Here is a 12,849-nt window from a genome sequence, read left to right as displayed (position 1 = left end):
CTACGCTTTTTAGCATGTTCTTATCTTTCTAATATGTTTGTGCTATTCCCTGTCAGCTTGCCACATGAATCCCAGATTCTCTTTAGAGCTTTCAGTACACTTTAACCAATTTGCCCAATGCCTTGGCAGGGGTCACCCCACCTGCACGTTTGGCTGCTGCAGTGTGTCAGCTCCTGCGCTCACCAGGGTGACCCGGTCCTTGGCTGATCTTTAAGCAAATATTGCTCCTTCTGTGATTTCCCAACACCCCAGTTCTTTCTCTCCCACTTTAACACCTCTCTGGCATAGCACAGTTGATCCCTTCCCTTCTTTTTAGTGCTTCTGTGACCTACAGTCTGCATTATTCTGACAGCGGTGCTGAAACTTCTCCTGACTCCTTTTGTTACAGTTGGAGTTTGTCTCAGCACCACAAACTCTGGCTCCCTCCTTGCATCTTTCCCCTGTGCTTGTCCTCTCACATCACCAAAAACCTCAGGAAAAATCTGTGTTATGAATCCACTACTTTCTTTTCTATCTCCAAACCTTCAAAATTGTTTTTAATCTCTGACTCTCAGGCCAGAGGTCCCATCTGGCTGTTGAAAGCCTCCTGGGTCTCCAACAATATGCTCTTATCTCTCTGTCCACGTATTGTTCCTTCCTCCTTCTTTCCTATTACCGTCCCTGTATTTCTTCCTCCCTTCATCACTTTTAAGCTGCTACACCAGTGACTTTCTAACCCCTTGCCCCGGACCCCTCTTGTTCTCATCCCTCCTTGTCTCTTTCTCGAGCAAATTGAACATATAATAGTTTCTCTTTTGCTATAAAACCACCCCTTGGACCTGACCTCTGTCTTCAAACGTCACCTCACCTCTCAATTGATCTGATGCACTGCTGGGGACATCACTTATCTGGCTTCTTTCTTCATCCTCTCCTTTCTCCACTCTGTGGCATCTCTTTGTCCTCGTTTTCAGCTGTGTTTCCATGTCTGGTGGGCTTCCACCCCATCCCCTTTGACCACCTCCGGCTGTCAATAATCCTCCAAATCTCTTCTGTCCTGGCTATGTTGTTCTGGCCTTCCTCCTGGTGCTTCCCCTACACCTCTGGGGTGTAAACATGGGGTCGTCCTATCTCTCACTTTCCCTTCCCTTCTCTGCTCTCCTCCTTTCCCCAGGTCATCTCATTCATCTACGTGATTCCAGTTGCCACCAATGCTAATTGCTCTCCAGCTGATGTTTTTACTGTCATCTCCCCTTCCTCATTGCTTCCGCTTTTTGGAGACAATAAGTTGTCAGTAGGAGCCACTAATAAAGATGAGGTATTTGGGTCTGAGACCCTCTTCTGTGTCTTGGCAACTGTTTTTTTTTGGCTTGTCAAGCCTTAATGACTTGAATGCAACTACGTTTGTACAGCATTTTAAATGACGTTTCCATCCTGGGTGTCATTTCCAGGCACTGACAACTCCAAACAAACAAAAAAATTTGTTCTTTATGTTAATATCACTTATATTGCTTTTTTATGTTGTCTTCTTCATGGTTACTCCTTATGAGCCAGGTGTCCTGCTGTGGCCAGCTGCTCCCCAGGGAAGGACATGTCTGGCCTGTGCTGGTGGAGTGGTTATCTGCTCCCAAGGCACCAGCAGTCCAGCCATTTCCAAGACCTCCTTAGGGTTTTGCATTATTTAAGCATGGCGCGAGGGGTCCTGCCTCACGCTGGTCCACACTCTGGCTGCGGCTCTGCTGGCTGCCCTCAAGGCAGTGGAGATGGCAACGTTGCCTGCGGGAGCCCCTGCTGCTGGCTTTGTGGTAGGTTTGGTGTGAGGTCTCCAGCTCCCCATGCAGGATGCATCCCCTGGGATGGGGGCTCACCCCTACTGCCTGCGCTGCCCAGCCTTGCGTGGACAGCCAGACTGGGTTTCTGCAAACACATATGAGGGCATCGCTCTCCATCATACACTGCACCTTAATGTGTATTTGAATTTACCCTTTTTTTCTTCCGCTTTTCTCCAAGCTGAGCACAATCACCTTTTTCTTCTTATATGCAAAGGACAGAGTCAGTGCTGGTACTTATTGGGAGAGCTGCTGTGGGCCCTGTTATAAGCAGTAAAAAAAAAATAACACAGATTTATCATGCTGTATACATAAATATTATTATTTGGCTGCGATGCCCACTGCGTAACCATTTCTATCTCCTGAAAACGCTTTCCTTCCTTTGCTGAGACAGTGCCATCTGCGTCCATGCTTTGCCAAGCCTGTCCCTCTGGGCAGTGCGACGCCGTGGGGTGCCAGGTTCAGGCCATCCCCAGCCCCGCAGCACCAGTGTGGCAGCAGCCTGGCCTTGGTGGCATCTCACCGGGCTCAGCCTGGTCTTGGTGGCATCTCACTGGCGGCTGCCTGGCCAAGCGCAACAGGGATTGTGTGCACAGCTTTGTTTTAACGCCTTCTCTTAAACACGTATGTACATATATATAACCAAGGACAAAAAAGATACATAGATATATATGGATACATATGTAGATGCATATAGGTATGTATGGACATATATATATCTATATAGACATCTCTATCCCTGCATATATAGGTGTGTATAATATATAGGGGTGTGTATATATATAGGGAGAGATGTATATGGGGTGTATATAGGGGTATATAAATGGTGTGTGTGTATATATATATTGACACCCTTACCTTCAGCCCTATATATAATGGGGAGATATACATTTATAGGGGGGCTGTGTGTGAATCTACGTATGTATATGTACATAGAGGCATATACACCCCCTCCAAATACATATATATACACCCCCCCGCCCAGGGCATGACCAGTGGGAAAGTCTCACCCTTCCGCCCCCGTACCCTCCTCCCCACAGCAGCCCCTCTCGGCTTTCTTCTTCCTCCTCCTCTTCCTCCCCCGCCCCACCCCACCCCGCCGCAGCCGAGGGCGGGGTCGCGCGGCCGGGAGGAGCAACGCCTTGCGACGCTGTTTGTCCCTGCGCCGCCCCCGTAGCCGCCCGCTGGGGACAGCCGCTGCGGGGGGCGGGCGGGGGTTGCCATAGCGACATGGCCTAGGCCGGGGGGGCGGCCTGCGCTCGGCCCCGGCGGGCGGGGCGCGGGTCGGCGGCGAGGGCCAGGCCGGGCCGGGCGGGGCGAGGCCAGGCCAAGTCGGGCCGGGCCGGCGGCTGGAGCAGGTGCGGGCCCGAGCGGGCCGGCGGGGATGAGCCATGGCTTCGGTGAAGGTGGCCGTGCGAGTGCGGCCCATGAACCGCAGGTGAGTGCGGCCCGGCGGAGGGGCCGCCCCGGCCTTTCCCGCGCCCCGCTCCGGAGGGGCTGCGCGGCCCCGGGCGCAGGGCTGCAGCCACCGAGCCGCCGCCGCCCGCGGGCGGTGCGTGAAACTCCGCGTCCCACCTGTGCGGGCGGTGACAGCCGTTACAGCGGTGGAGGCTGCGGGGGTGCTCTGCCCGGGACTTCAGGGGTATCTTGGCGCTCGGCTGAGCGGCTCTGCGTGTCAGGAGCGACTGCTGGGAGCGGCTTTCCTCCCCGGCAGGCTACGAAGTAGCCCGTTGTGCTGGAAGGTGTGGGGCCTTTCCTGGAAAGCTCAGTCTGTCGTGGTCTTGAGCATTGGTTTGTCCGATCCTTTTATGAGGCGGAAAAAGTCCCTTTGGTGAAGTCAGGAGACTGTTGAGAGGCAAGGGCCTGCCAAGGGTGTACAACCAGGCTTCTGGAATGTGAAAGACAAGCTAATTCGTCTAGAAACTGTAATGCCTTCTGCCTACTGGAAAGAGAGAGATTGTTGTCTTGTTCATTTGTAATGCCAGATTTTGTGGAGGAGCCACTATGATAAAAGTTATTAGTTGGCTGCTTAAGCTCGAAGTATGAAAGAGGCTGTCCTCTCTATTTACTATACTGACAAGAGTTTATCACCCACTTCCTGTGATGTAACAAGGAAACAAACACTCTGCTCTTTAGTGAAAAAAGTGCATAATGTACGCGATAGAGTTAACTTTTAATGATATAATTTAAGAACCGTATGTAGAAAATGATCAGATTCTACTGGTAGTGCTCTTTCTTCTCTCTGTGTTCTGGAATGATGTAGGTAGTTAAAAACGAAAGTGTCTTAAGGGTGTAAGCAGCCAGTCAGGCTCCCACCTTCCTTTCACTTGATCTGATTCAGGTATTGAAAAAAAAAAATTTGTGAAGTTCTGAAAGTCAGTCGATGTCTTGTTTTCAGTGCTGGGGGGGGGGGTGTGGGTGGGTGGGAAGCAAACCTAATGAAAAGAAAGTTGGTGAAGGTGGGAAGGGGAAAATATTGCAGGTTGGTTTCAAGTAGTTTAAGCAGTTTGATGGAGCTGAGTGGTTAGAAGTCAGGGTTGGCGAATAATCTTGTCACACCCTTCTGCTTCCTCCCACTCTCTCCTCCGAGTTTGTGGTTCTTATAGATTTTTAAAATGATTCTGTATGTACACTTCACTTTTCCTTTGAGAATCTCTGACAACAGGTAGCATAGGTCTTTCAAGTGTTGATGAGGCTTGTTACTTGTAGTGTTTTGGTAGCACGGAGAAGTTTTGTTTTGTGGACTAGAGCTGTGATCTGCTAAGAGACAGAAGAGAAAGGGAAATGGAAAGCATATGGCAGAAGAGAAGAGGGCTGGTAACTGTGATAGGCGGTGGAAACACCAGCTGATAAAGTGCGAGTGGAAGTTTGCAGGTGTTGTGGCGACAGAATATTACAGACAATGACTCTGGACCTCGTGTCTAGAATACGCATGGGAGGATAACTTGAGCGGGGTTAGATCAGAACATACCTATAAAATGATGGAAATTGTGATATGATGGAAAAGAAGGAGCCTGAGAGTGGGGCAGGCAGAGGCCTGGTGTGATCAATGTTGTCTTCGACACAGCGTATTGTGGTCATGAGGGGCTGTGAATAAACTTACTCTGAAAGCTGGTAAGTGTCTGACTGTGGAAATAAGCAAACTGAAAAGCCTTCCAGTTCAAGTTGTTGAAACCTTGCTGTTTATGGGATAGTGCTTGATGTTTATATAACATTATCAGGAAGCTGGATTCAGTATCGTGGGATGTTGCTGCTAAGTCTTGATTTTTTTTCAGAGGCACGGTTGCTGTTCAGTGCGGCCCCAGTACTGCAGCCTGGGAGTGGTGCTGGGGTCGGTGGTGCTCCTCTCCTTCAATCAGTGCTGGACTCGTGCTGTATATTGTAAAACAGATCCTAAGCCTTAGAGGATCCAACAGCTTTTCCTGTTGCAATAGTGATAGCAGGGTGAACCATAAGCCAGGAGGAGTAATCCTGTTTTGCTTATATTGGTTTCCCTCTTGGACATCTTCTCTCAGATGTGCTCCCTTCCCCTTTATGGGTCGCTGCAGTGTTTTATGGAGGAAGGGCCTTCTGCCCGTTCAAAACACCAATTGGGTGTTCATTCCACGGCACTTATTTTCAAAATCTTTAACATGATACTGTAGAGAGTTAGATTTAATTTCATGTGTGTGTCTAAATTTGCTTTGGTTTGTTTGAAGCTTAATCATATAATGCAGCTTATTTAATGAGTCATTTTTAATTAGAGAAGACGGAGTTAATGAATGGCTATTGGTAAGACTCCTGCATTATGGAGCAGTTGCGCTGTGTGGTGTCATAGCACTGCTAATTGTGTAATAAGTCATGAACATGGATCTTGGAATGAATCATGTGATGGGGAGGGGGTTGTTTAAGGATTACTTGCTGTTCCATTGCTTAGATGACAAAATTTAGTCTTCCCTGCCCCACCCCCTCCCCGCCACCTCACCCCGTTCTGCTGTGATTTCTTTTTAGGCTTCTCTTTCTCTGGCTTGACCTGGAAGGAATTTGTTCATTTCAGTGCTGTTGTCAAAGTCCTTGACCGTTCTTAAAGTAGTTAATATCCCAAATCATGTTACACAGAGGTTACAGGAGAGGTTTTTGACTATATCTCTGGGTAACATAATAAAAATGATGTCTAATGGCTTTACAGTTACTGCTCTGAAACTAGTTGTGAGTATGAGCTTAGAAAGCTCAGTTACTTGGTGACTCTCAATCTATCCTTTGATTTCCTTCATTCAATATGGAATTGCAATGACAACCTTTCTGTCTGTGCTTATATTTTAATGCTGCTGTAAAGCCACTAAAAACCTGCCAGCTGTCAGAAGACTAGGTTTTCGTCATTGAGTAGAAATCTTCAGGGTGGTGAGGTTGGGTGGTTGATGTCTTTTGCTCTGGCAAGTTAACAATTTTGGTCACCGTTATTTCTAAGGTTTGTTTTCCAAAAACAGTCACTACAAACATTCATTTATTGTGTTACAATTTGGAGGACTCTGACGGGAGAATCCCATATAAGGTCCCACAAGTAGAGTTTCTCATCAAGATCCTGTTGTTCCTCAGAATGGCCATTTCCTCGGCAAAATTATGGGATTATAGAGAAGTGTAGTTGGCTTCGACGCACTTTTCTGTTCACTTACTGAACAGACAACTTTGGGTTACTGGTTACTAGTTACTGTCTTCTGCATAGTGTGAGATATTTGGCATCCTGTTATGACTAACATAATTCTGGCTCTCTGTCTTGTGTTAAACACTGCATCTGCACAGTTCAAATAAGTATATTGCTTTATGTTCCTTTAAGAATGAGGAGGTAATATTTTCTTCCATTTTACGTCCTGTTTTCTCTGCATGAAAACTAGAATTCAATTAGTGTTGAGGAAACCCACTTTTATACTTTTTTTGTCAGTTAAATAAAACCATCTAAAGTGTGCTAAGTAAGAAAAAATGTTTTGATGTTTAATAAAGGAAATATCAACTTGATTCTTTAAGGTACTATCACTAATTCTTGTGCCCCTCAATTTCTTACACCTGATAGCCCTGTTCTATTTGGCTTTTAATTCAGGAAGTAATAAATGAAACCAAGCTTTTTCTGGTTTTTAACCTTTTTCATCTGTTTTTTGCATTTGCATTAACTAACTAGTGAACTGGTTGAACACACTAAATGAGGGTCTTGTACTGTCCTTACCTGCAGAAGATGCAGCTGACATCAGAATATGGCTTTGCACTGCACTATGTTCTTCCCTGTGCTTACCCAGTGCTCTTGGTGGTTTTAGATATTTATTTAAATGAGTGGTGTAGACTTTTGCACAGCTTTGTTCTTTGCAATATAGTGAAATAGAAATTCCAGTTTGATTTAATTTTTAAATGATCAATTTTTAACCCTGCATGCACACACTCCTTAGATTTGCTCTCCAAACAGAAGTGACTGATGGGGATAGCAGAAACATGTGTCAATGGCTCTAGTGCTTTAGGTGATTATACAGTCATTCACAATTACTGCATGAATATTTAATAGCTTTTATGTTTGATAGTGGGGAGACAGAGAAAATATGTTTTCTTGCGTAGAGAAGACTTTTGTGTGACTCTCAGATTTGTTTGGATTAAAAGCCGTGCCAATGTTGATACTTTAATCCACAAATCCGTTCTGCACGATCATTCATTAGGCATAAGGCTGGCTCTCTTGGTTTTGCATTATTACACCTCTCAGTTATGCTTGTAAGTTTAAGTAGCTCCTCTGCTTGCAGAGCTGGGGTCAGAGTGCCTTGGCAAATTTAGGACCAACATTATATTATCTTTAAAAATAACTGCTTGCACAATCCAAGCCTTAGTATCAATAGCAGAGTTTTCAACAGCTCAGACTAATATAGCAATGCAACAGACAGAGATACAAAATAAGCTGTTTCATTTTACAAGGAACATGTGACTAGAGTGTTTTTGTAGCAGCAAAAAGAGATAAACAAGTAAACAGTGAAGAGCCAGCTGAGATTTTAATTTCCATTTTGAATGTTTACAAGTGATTTAGGTAGGAGCTTACTGGGAGTATGAAAGTTATAATTAACTAGCCATGCTTTTTAGAGTTGAGAAGAGAGGCAAGAGATGTACAAGGAGAATACAGTATAGTTTCCAATGCAGGGAAGAGGGGAATGAATTGGTGCCTCATGACAAATTACTGTGTCTAAAATATAGGTTACTGTGTATATTTTTCATTTTCATGAATTTATAGAGTGTTTTGACAGAATGTGTAGTAACATTAGTGTAACATAGGTAGAGTAAGAAAAGATGGAGTGATTACAAGCAAGGACACCCACAGCCAAATATCCTATTTGTCTCTGAAGTGCATGGTGAAATTTTTGCTGCGTCTGTTTCTGAGCACTGATTGTTGGTTGTTGCTCTTGAGAGGCATCCAGAGTGGTAGCAGAAACATAACTCAGAGCTTAAATATGGCCAAGTGTTGCAATACTGTCACTTACTGAACTACAGTGCCGATGAGGATAAGCCATTTATCAGCAAGCTGAGTTTGCTGTTTCTTATGCTAACTCTTTGAACTTCCATTTTAATAATGGTGCTTGTGATTTGATTTATAGTCATGTACAATTTCTCTACTATAAAAAGAAGTTGAAAGGTCTGTAAGGATAGGAGAGGCTCAGGAGTGCCTGGAGTGAGTGTACCTCTGTTTTGTCTCTGCCTTTATCTGTGGGTGAGTTTGAATCCAATAAAAATCTGCTTTGATGCTGTGTTGGCAAGAAAAACTAACTGTTCTGAATGTGACTCTTTCACCTTGTCATATTTTGTGTCCAAAACCTTGAACCCATTTAATGACCTCCAGCAGATTTTTCCCTTTGGAAAAGTGTTCAGAGTAGATAAAGTTCTCTCCTTGGAAGTAAGCTGTGCTTCTGTGTATGTACATGGACTTTTTTCAGTGTGCCACTTCTGGTTTTGGAATTGGACCTGTGCATAAAGGTGTGGACTCTGATCTGAGTTCTTGGTTCATGTAAAGTTGATGCTAAGAGAACTTGAAGTCTGAAATTGAAAGTATTTTTTAGTTTTGTACGGTACATTAAGAAATACTTTTATTTTCTATTTATTATTTCTCACCTTCGCAAAAGGAGCAAACAGTAGGAAGAGTTTTATTCTACAATATAGCCATGCACACCTTCTCAGGACAGGTCCTGTAGTACAGGGAGGACCAGAGGAGTGGGCATCAGCATGACAACATACTTGTCATCTCTCCTTAACAACCACTACCTTTTACCTGACCTGAGTGAAGATGTGCTTAACAGATGGGTTATGGTTGGCACTGTCTTGGCAATACCCAGTGGGTACAGCCAGGTTCTGGGGTGGGATTAAGAGCAGTGGGCTGCTTCATTCATTTGGCCTTGGCAGCTCAGCACAGTGAGGCTGCCAGACATGAGAGCACAAAAATCTAGTACTAGTTCAGTTGTGGGAAAGAAGTGTAGAATCTGCTACGTATTTTCCTGTAGATGAAATGAAGTGGTTGTTGTACGGCCACATGTTTAAGGTGTAGAACTTTGAGATAGAGGAAAGGAGAGGCAGGTAGGACATCCAGTTGTGCCTGTTCTGAAGGGGCTGTGGTCCCTGGTTTTGATGGTGCCTATCCCGGTTTTGGCAGTACCTGCCCAGTGCTAGGGAGGGCTCTGCTTGTTAAATGTGGTACGAACGTGTGTTCTTTGAGCACAGGTACCAATAATAAATTGTGACATGAACATTTGTAGTTATGTAAAAATGCCCTCAAAGATTATAAAAGTCTCAGTGACGGTAATTTATGGCTGTTGTTGTTGTAGTTCTGGAATGAAGATGCAATTGAGCTAGCAGTGTTTGCTAGGAAATGTAGGAGCTATGTATTGTGAGGCTTCTCTAAATGGTATCTATGTAGATCATACATTTGAGAAAGGGATGTAGTAAGCTGTGTTATAAGGCTTCAATCAGACCATTTAAAAATTGAGGAAAGGCTGGAGAACTTGCTGTTGAAACAAATGAAGTAGAAGCGACAGCTTGCTCACAGCAGAGCGTTGGCTCAAACTTGTAAGGACTAGAAAAAAACAGAGAAGAGCCTCACGGGCTTAGAGAAAAATCTTGGTTGTCAGTGACAAGAATAAGTAAGAGGTGATGGAAGTCTTATAGTCAATACAGTACCATGGGAGATGGTTAGATTTTAAGTTTTAAGGCTTTTTTGGCATAAGGGTAATAAATAGTAGATAAATAGTTCAGGCCTGATTATGTAGGAATGGAAGAAGCAGCAGCCATGAAGTGGGGGGAAAAATGACAGAGTTATTTTATTCAATAGTTTAAGGAGAATATTGCAAATGTAAAGCAGAACGGTCACTCTGTTGAAGAGCTTAAGTTGCAAATGGTCTAGCCATGTGTTTCCTAAGGGGTGGTGAAATGCAGTATTGGGCAGCTGTGTTAAGGAGCGGGGTCTAATGAGAGTATGGCCTTTGCTAAGGTGAGAAATTAAAGCCATACAGAAAAGCCAGCACCAAGGATGATAGTTAGCTGGGAATTCAGATGCCACAGGATATTCTAGAAAAACTAGTTGGACTCTCCTTAGGCTTTTTCACAATAACAAATGTCAGCAGTGCTGAAGCAAGCTGAAACTTAGGGGTGCAAGCCATAGAGAACACCAGCACTCTCTGGTGTTTTGTTTCTTTAGAGTTTCTGACCTGTGCTAAAGCACATAGTCTTTCAACATCAGTGGCTTGTTTTCCTCTTCTTCCTATGCCCTTTTGCTCTGTGGTTAATCTTTGAAGGTTTTCTGCTTAGAAGCGATGCATTTGAACTTAGGAGTCTGCTACAATTACAGTTCAGTTCCTGTTTGCAAATATATTCCAGAGCCAAACACTGAAGCTGTGGTTGGTGCTTTCCCCAGCAAGCCCTTGGGTCAATATCTCATGAAGTCCTGTTTCTGGAACTTCATTGTCTGAATTATGTTGGAAAAGATCATCGAAAATTATGGGAATCATTGATTCAAAAAATATTGAGCTACACATGTACTCTATGTGTTATGACTACTGGAATAGATGAGGAGATGCAAATCTAGAAATATTTGCAGGGCTTAAATGTTGAATAGAGGAATTAAATATTTAGTTATGTCTCCTTCATAATAACTTGGGAGTAATGGAATGAAGCTAATAATGGATCAACTTAAACAGTGTCTAAGAAATTACTGCTAATGAGATAGTGCAGGTTGTGGAAGAGTCTCACGAGGGGAATGAAAGCCCAGGCAGTTGGGAAGAGCTAATTCCTTTGAAGAAAGTCATTGCAGGAAACAATCTTGCTTGAATGGGAAGGTGAGACTAGAGACCTGGGTGACTTTTAAGTAGCTCCTGTGCTTGCTATTCTACCTCTGACCACCTCTGCAGTGGTTTTTGCACAGCTTTATACACAGGAGAGAGAATAAATGGGGGTATACAGCCCTTAAAATGGGATTTTGCTGGTTTTATGTATCAGGGAGGGAGAGTCCCAAGTGCAGATCTTTATCCTTATGTCGATGAACAACAAAACTGGGGCAGGCTTGACCTCTGCAGAAGGAGCTATAAGCAGTTTGAGCAAAACACTGGGTTCCCATTAACTGAAGTTAATGGCTGGGACTACGGTTAACCTTGCATAAACCATCAGAAATCAGAAGGCCCACATAGAGCCTCTGTTTACATGTGCTTATTTTTCTGTTCTCTCTAGGGCAAATACTTCAAAAATTTTTCAAGCCTGTGGGATTTGTCACAATTGCTACCTTGTTTTGTCCGTCACCCTCCCTAGCATTGAAGAACAAAGATCTTCCAGTGCCAGTGGGGCTGGAGCACAGTGGCAGCGTGGGCATGTGTGGGGCATCGTAATGAAACTGGCCTAGTTTACAATTTCTAATCTCCAAAACTTTATGGTCTTAAGCATTTTGAACTTAAAAACCTCATTTTAGAATAGTGTTTCCTAGTTCATTTGTTTCAGTATTATCAAACACATTGCAGGTTACCTATGCATGTTATATCACTAAAATGATGAACAATAAAATACTTTCAAAGTCTGCTTTTTGTCAAGTGCTCTCTGAGACCAGCAGGGAAAAAGGTAATGAGTCTCTCTGTAGCTTTCCTGATGAAAGGACACGAGAGAAAGGTGAATCTATCGGTTTCTCGGGCTTTGTTTATTTGAAATTACATCAGTTTTGAAATAAATGGGATTAGCACTGAGCTGTTTTAACCTAACTGAGCACTTGGACTTGAAGACTCTTAGAAGTCTGAGTATCTGAAAGGCAGGTATTGTTGGTAAGAACAGCTGACTGAATTGAAGAGCAAAGTCCTCTATTTTGCAGTAGCTATGAATACAAAGCCAGGGTTATTTATTGAGAGAGGGCTTTTCAGAGTTATCTAACAGAAAAAGGGCATACATGGCACTTGGCATCTTAATCGCTGGTGGGTTGAAGTTTTTATTGTTGAAGACTCAGACATTTCAAATATTGACTTTATGAAGACTCTTCTCAAAGACTTTGTTGTAAATACAAAGCAATAGTGAGATACAGAAACCTGGAGTACTACACCCATCATTTTTCTGTATGCTTATACATTTGAAAGGTATTTGTACTTGGATAACTGAAGTAATTTGTTGTTCAGTCCAGATTGCTTTTATGTGTCTCGGTAGACGAAAAGAACGACAGAAGAACAGCCTTATGGATTACTTGAGGAGCTAATAGATCTGTGAGGTGAGACACGTTGGTGGTTGTGTTTTTTTTTTTTTTCCTTCTTTTTTCTGAATTTCTAATTTCAGAACCTCCTGCCTCAAAAGACAAGGGCACTGCAGGGAAACATTGTGATTTCTTTGAAAGTGAGTTTCTGTACAGAAGAGGTTAAGTCATTATTGTCATTATGACTTGGGATAGCAGGAGTAAAAGAACACATCAGAAGAAACAAGATATTAAAAGCAAAATGTCGAGTAAAGTCCAGGAGTCCTAGAGAAACTTCATAGTGTGTTAAGAGTTACAACAAAATTCCAGAATGTCGTTCAAATGGGCTTGGTTGTGTCTGAG

General features: G+C 43.6%; 1 protein-coding gene across 1 annotated transcript in view; it reads left to right on the top strand.

Annotated features, from left to right (window-relative positions):
• Window positions 1-1,663: 1,663 nt before the first annotated feature.
• Window positions 1,664-12,849, top strand: part of KIF16B (kinesin family member 16B) — a 142,953-nt gene continuing 131,767 nt past the window's right edge. Inside the window, exons 1-3 of the mRNA XM_086460387.1 lie at window positions 1,664-1,781; window positions 2,200-2,429; window positions 2,983-3,527. Coding sequence (XP_086316513.1) covers window positions 1,664-1,781; window positions 2,200-2,429; window positions 2,983-3,527 — 893 coding nt within the window. The remainder of the gene's footprint in view (window positions 1,782-2,199; window positions 2,430-2,982; window positions 3,528-12,849) is intronic.

Source organism: Leptosomus discolor, chromosome 2 (assembly GCF_034619465.1).
Source record: "Leptosomus discolor isolate bLepDis1 chromosome 2, bLepDis1.hap2, whole genome shotgun sequence".
Lineage (NCBI taxonomy): Eukaryota > Metazoa > Chordata > Aves > Leptosomiformes > Leptosomidae > Leptosomus > Leptosomus discolor.
Note: the sequence above shows the minus strand (reverse complement) of the source record. Positions and strands in the feature narration are given on the sequence as shown.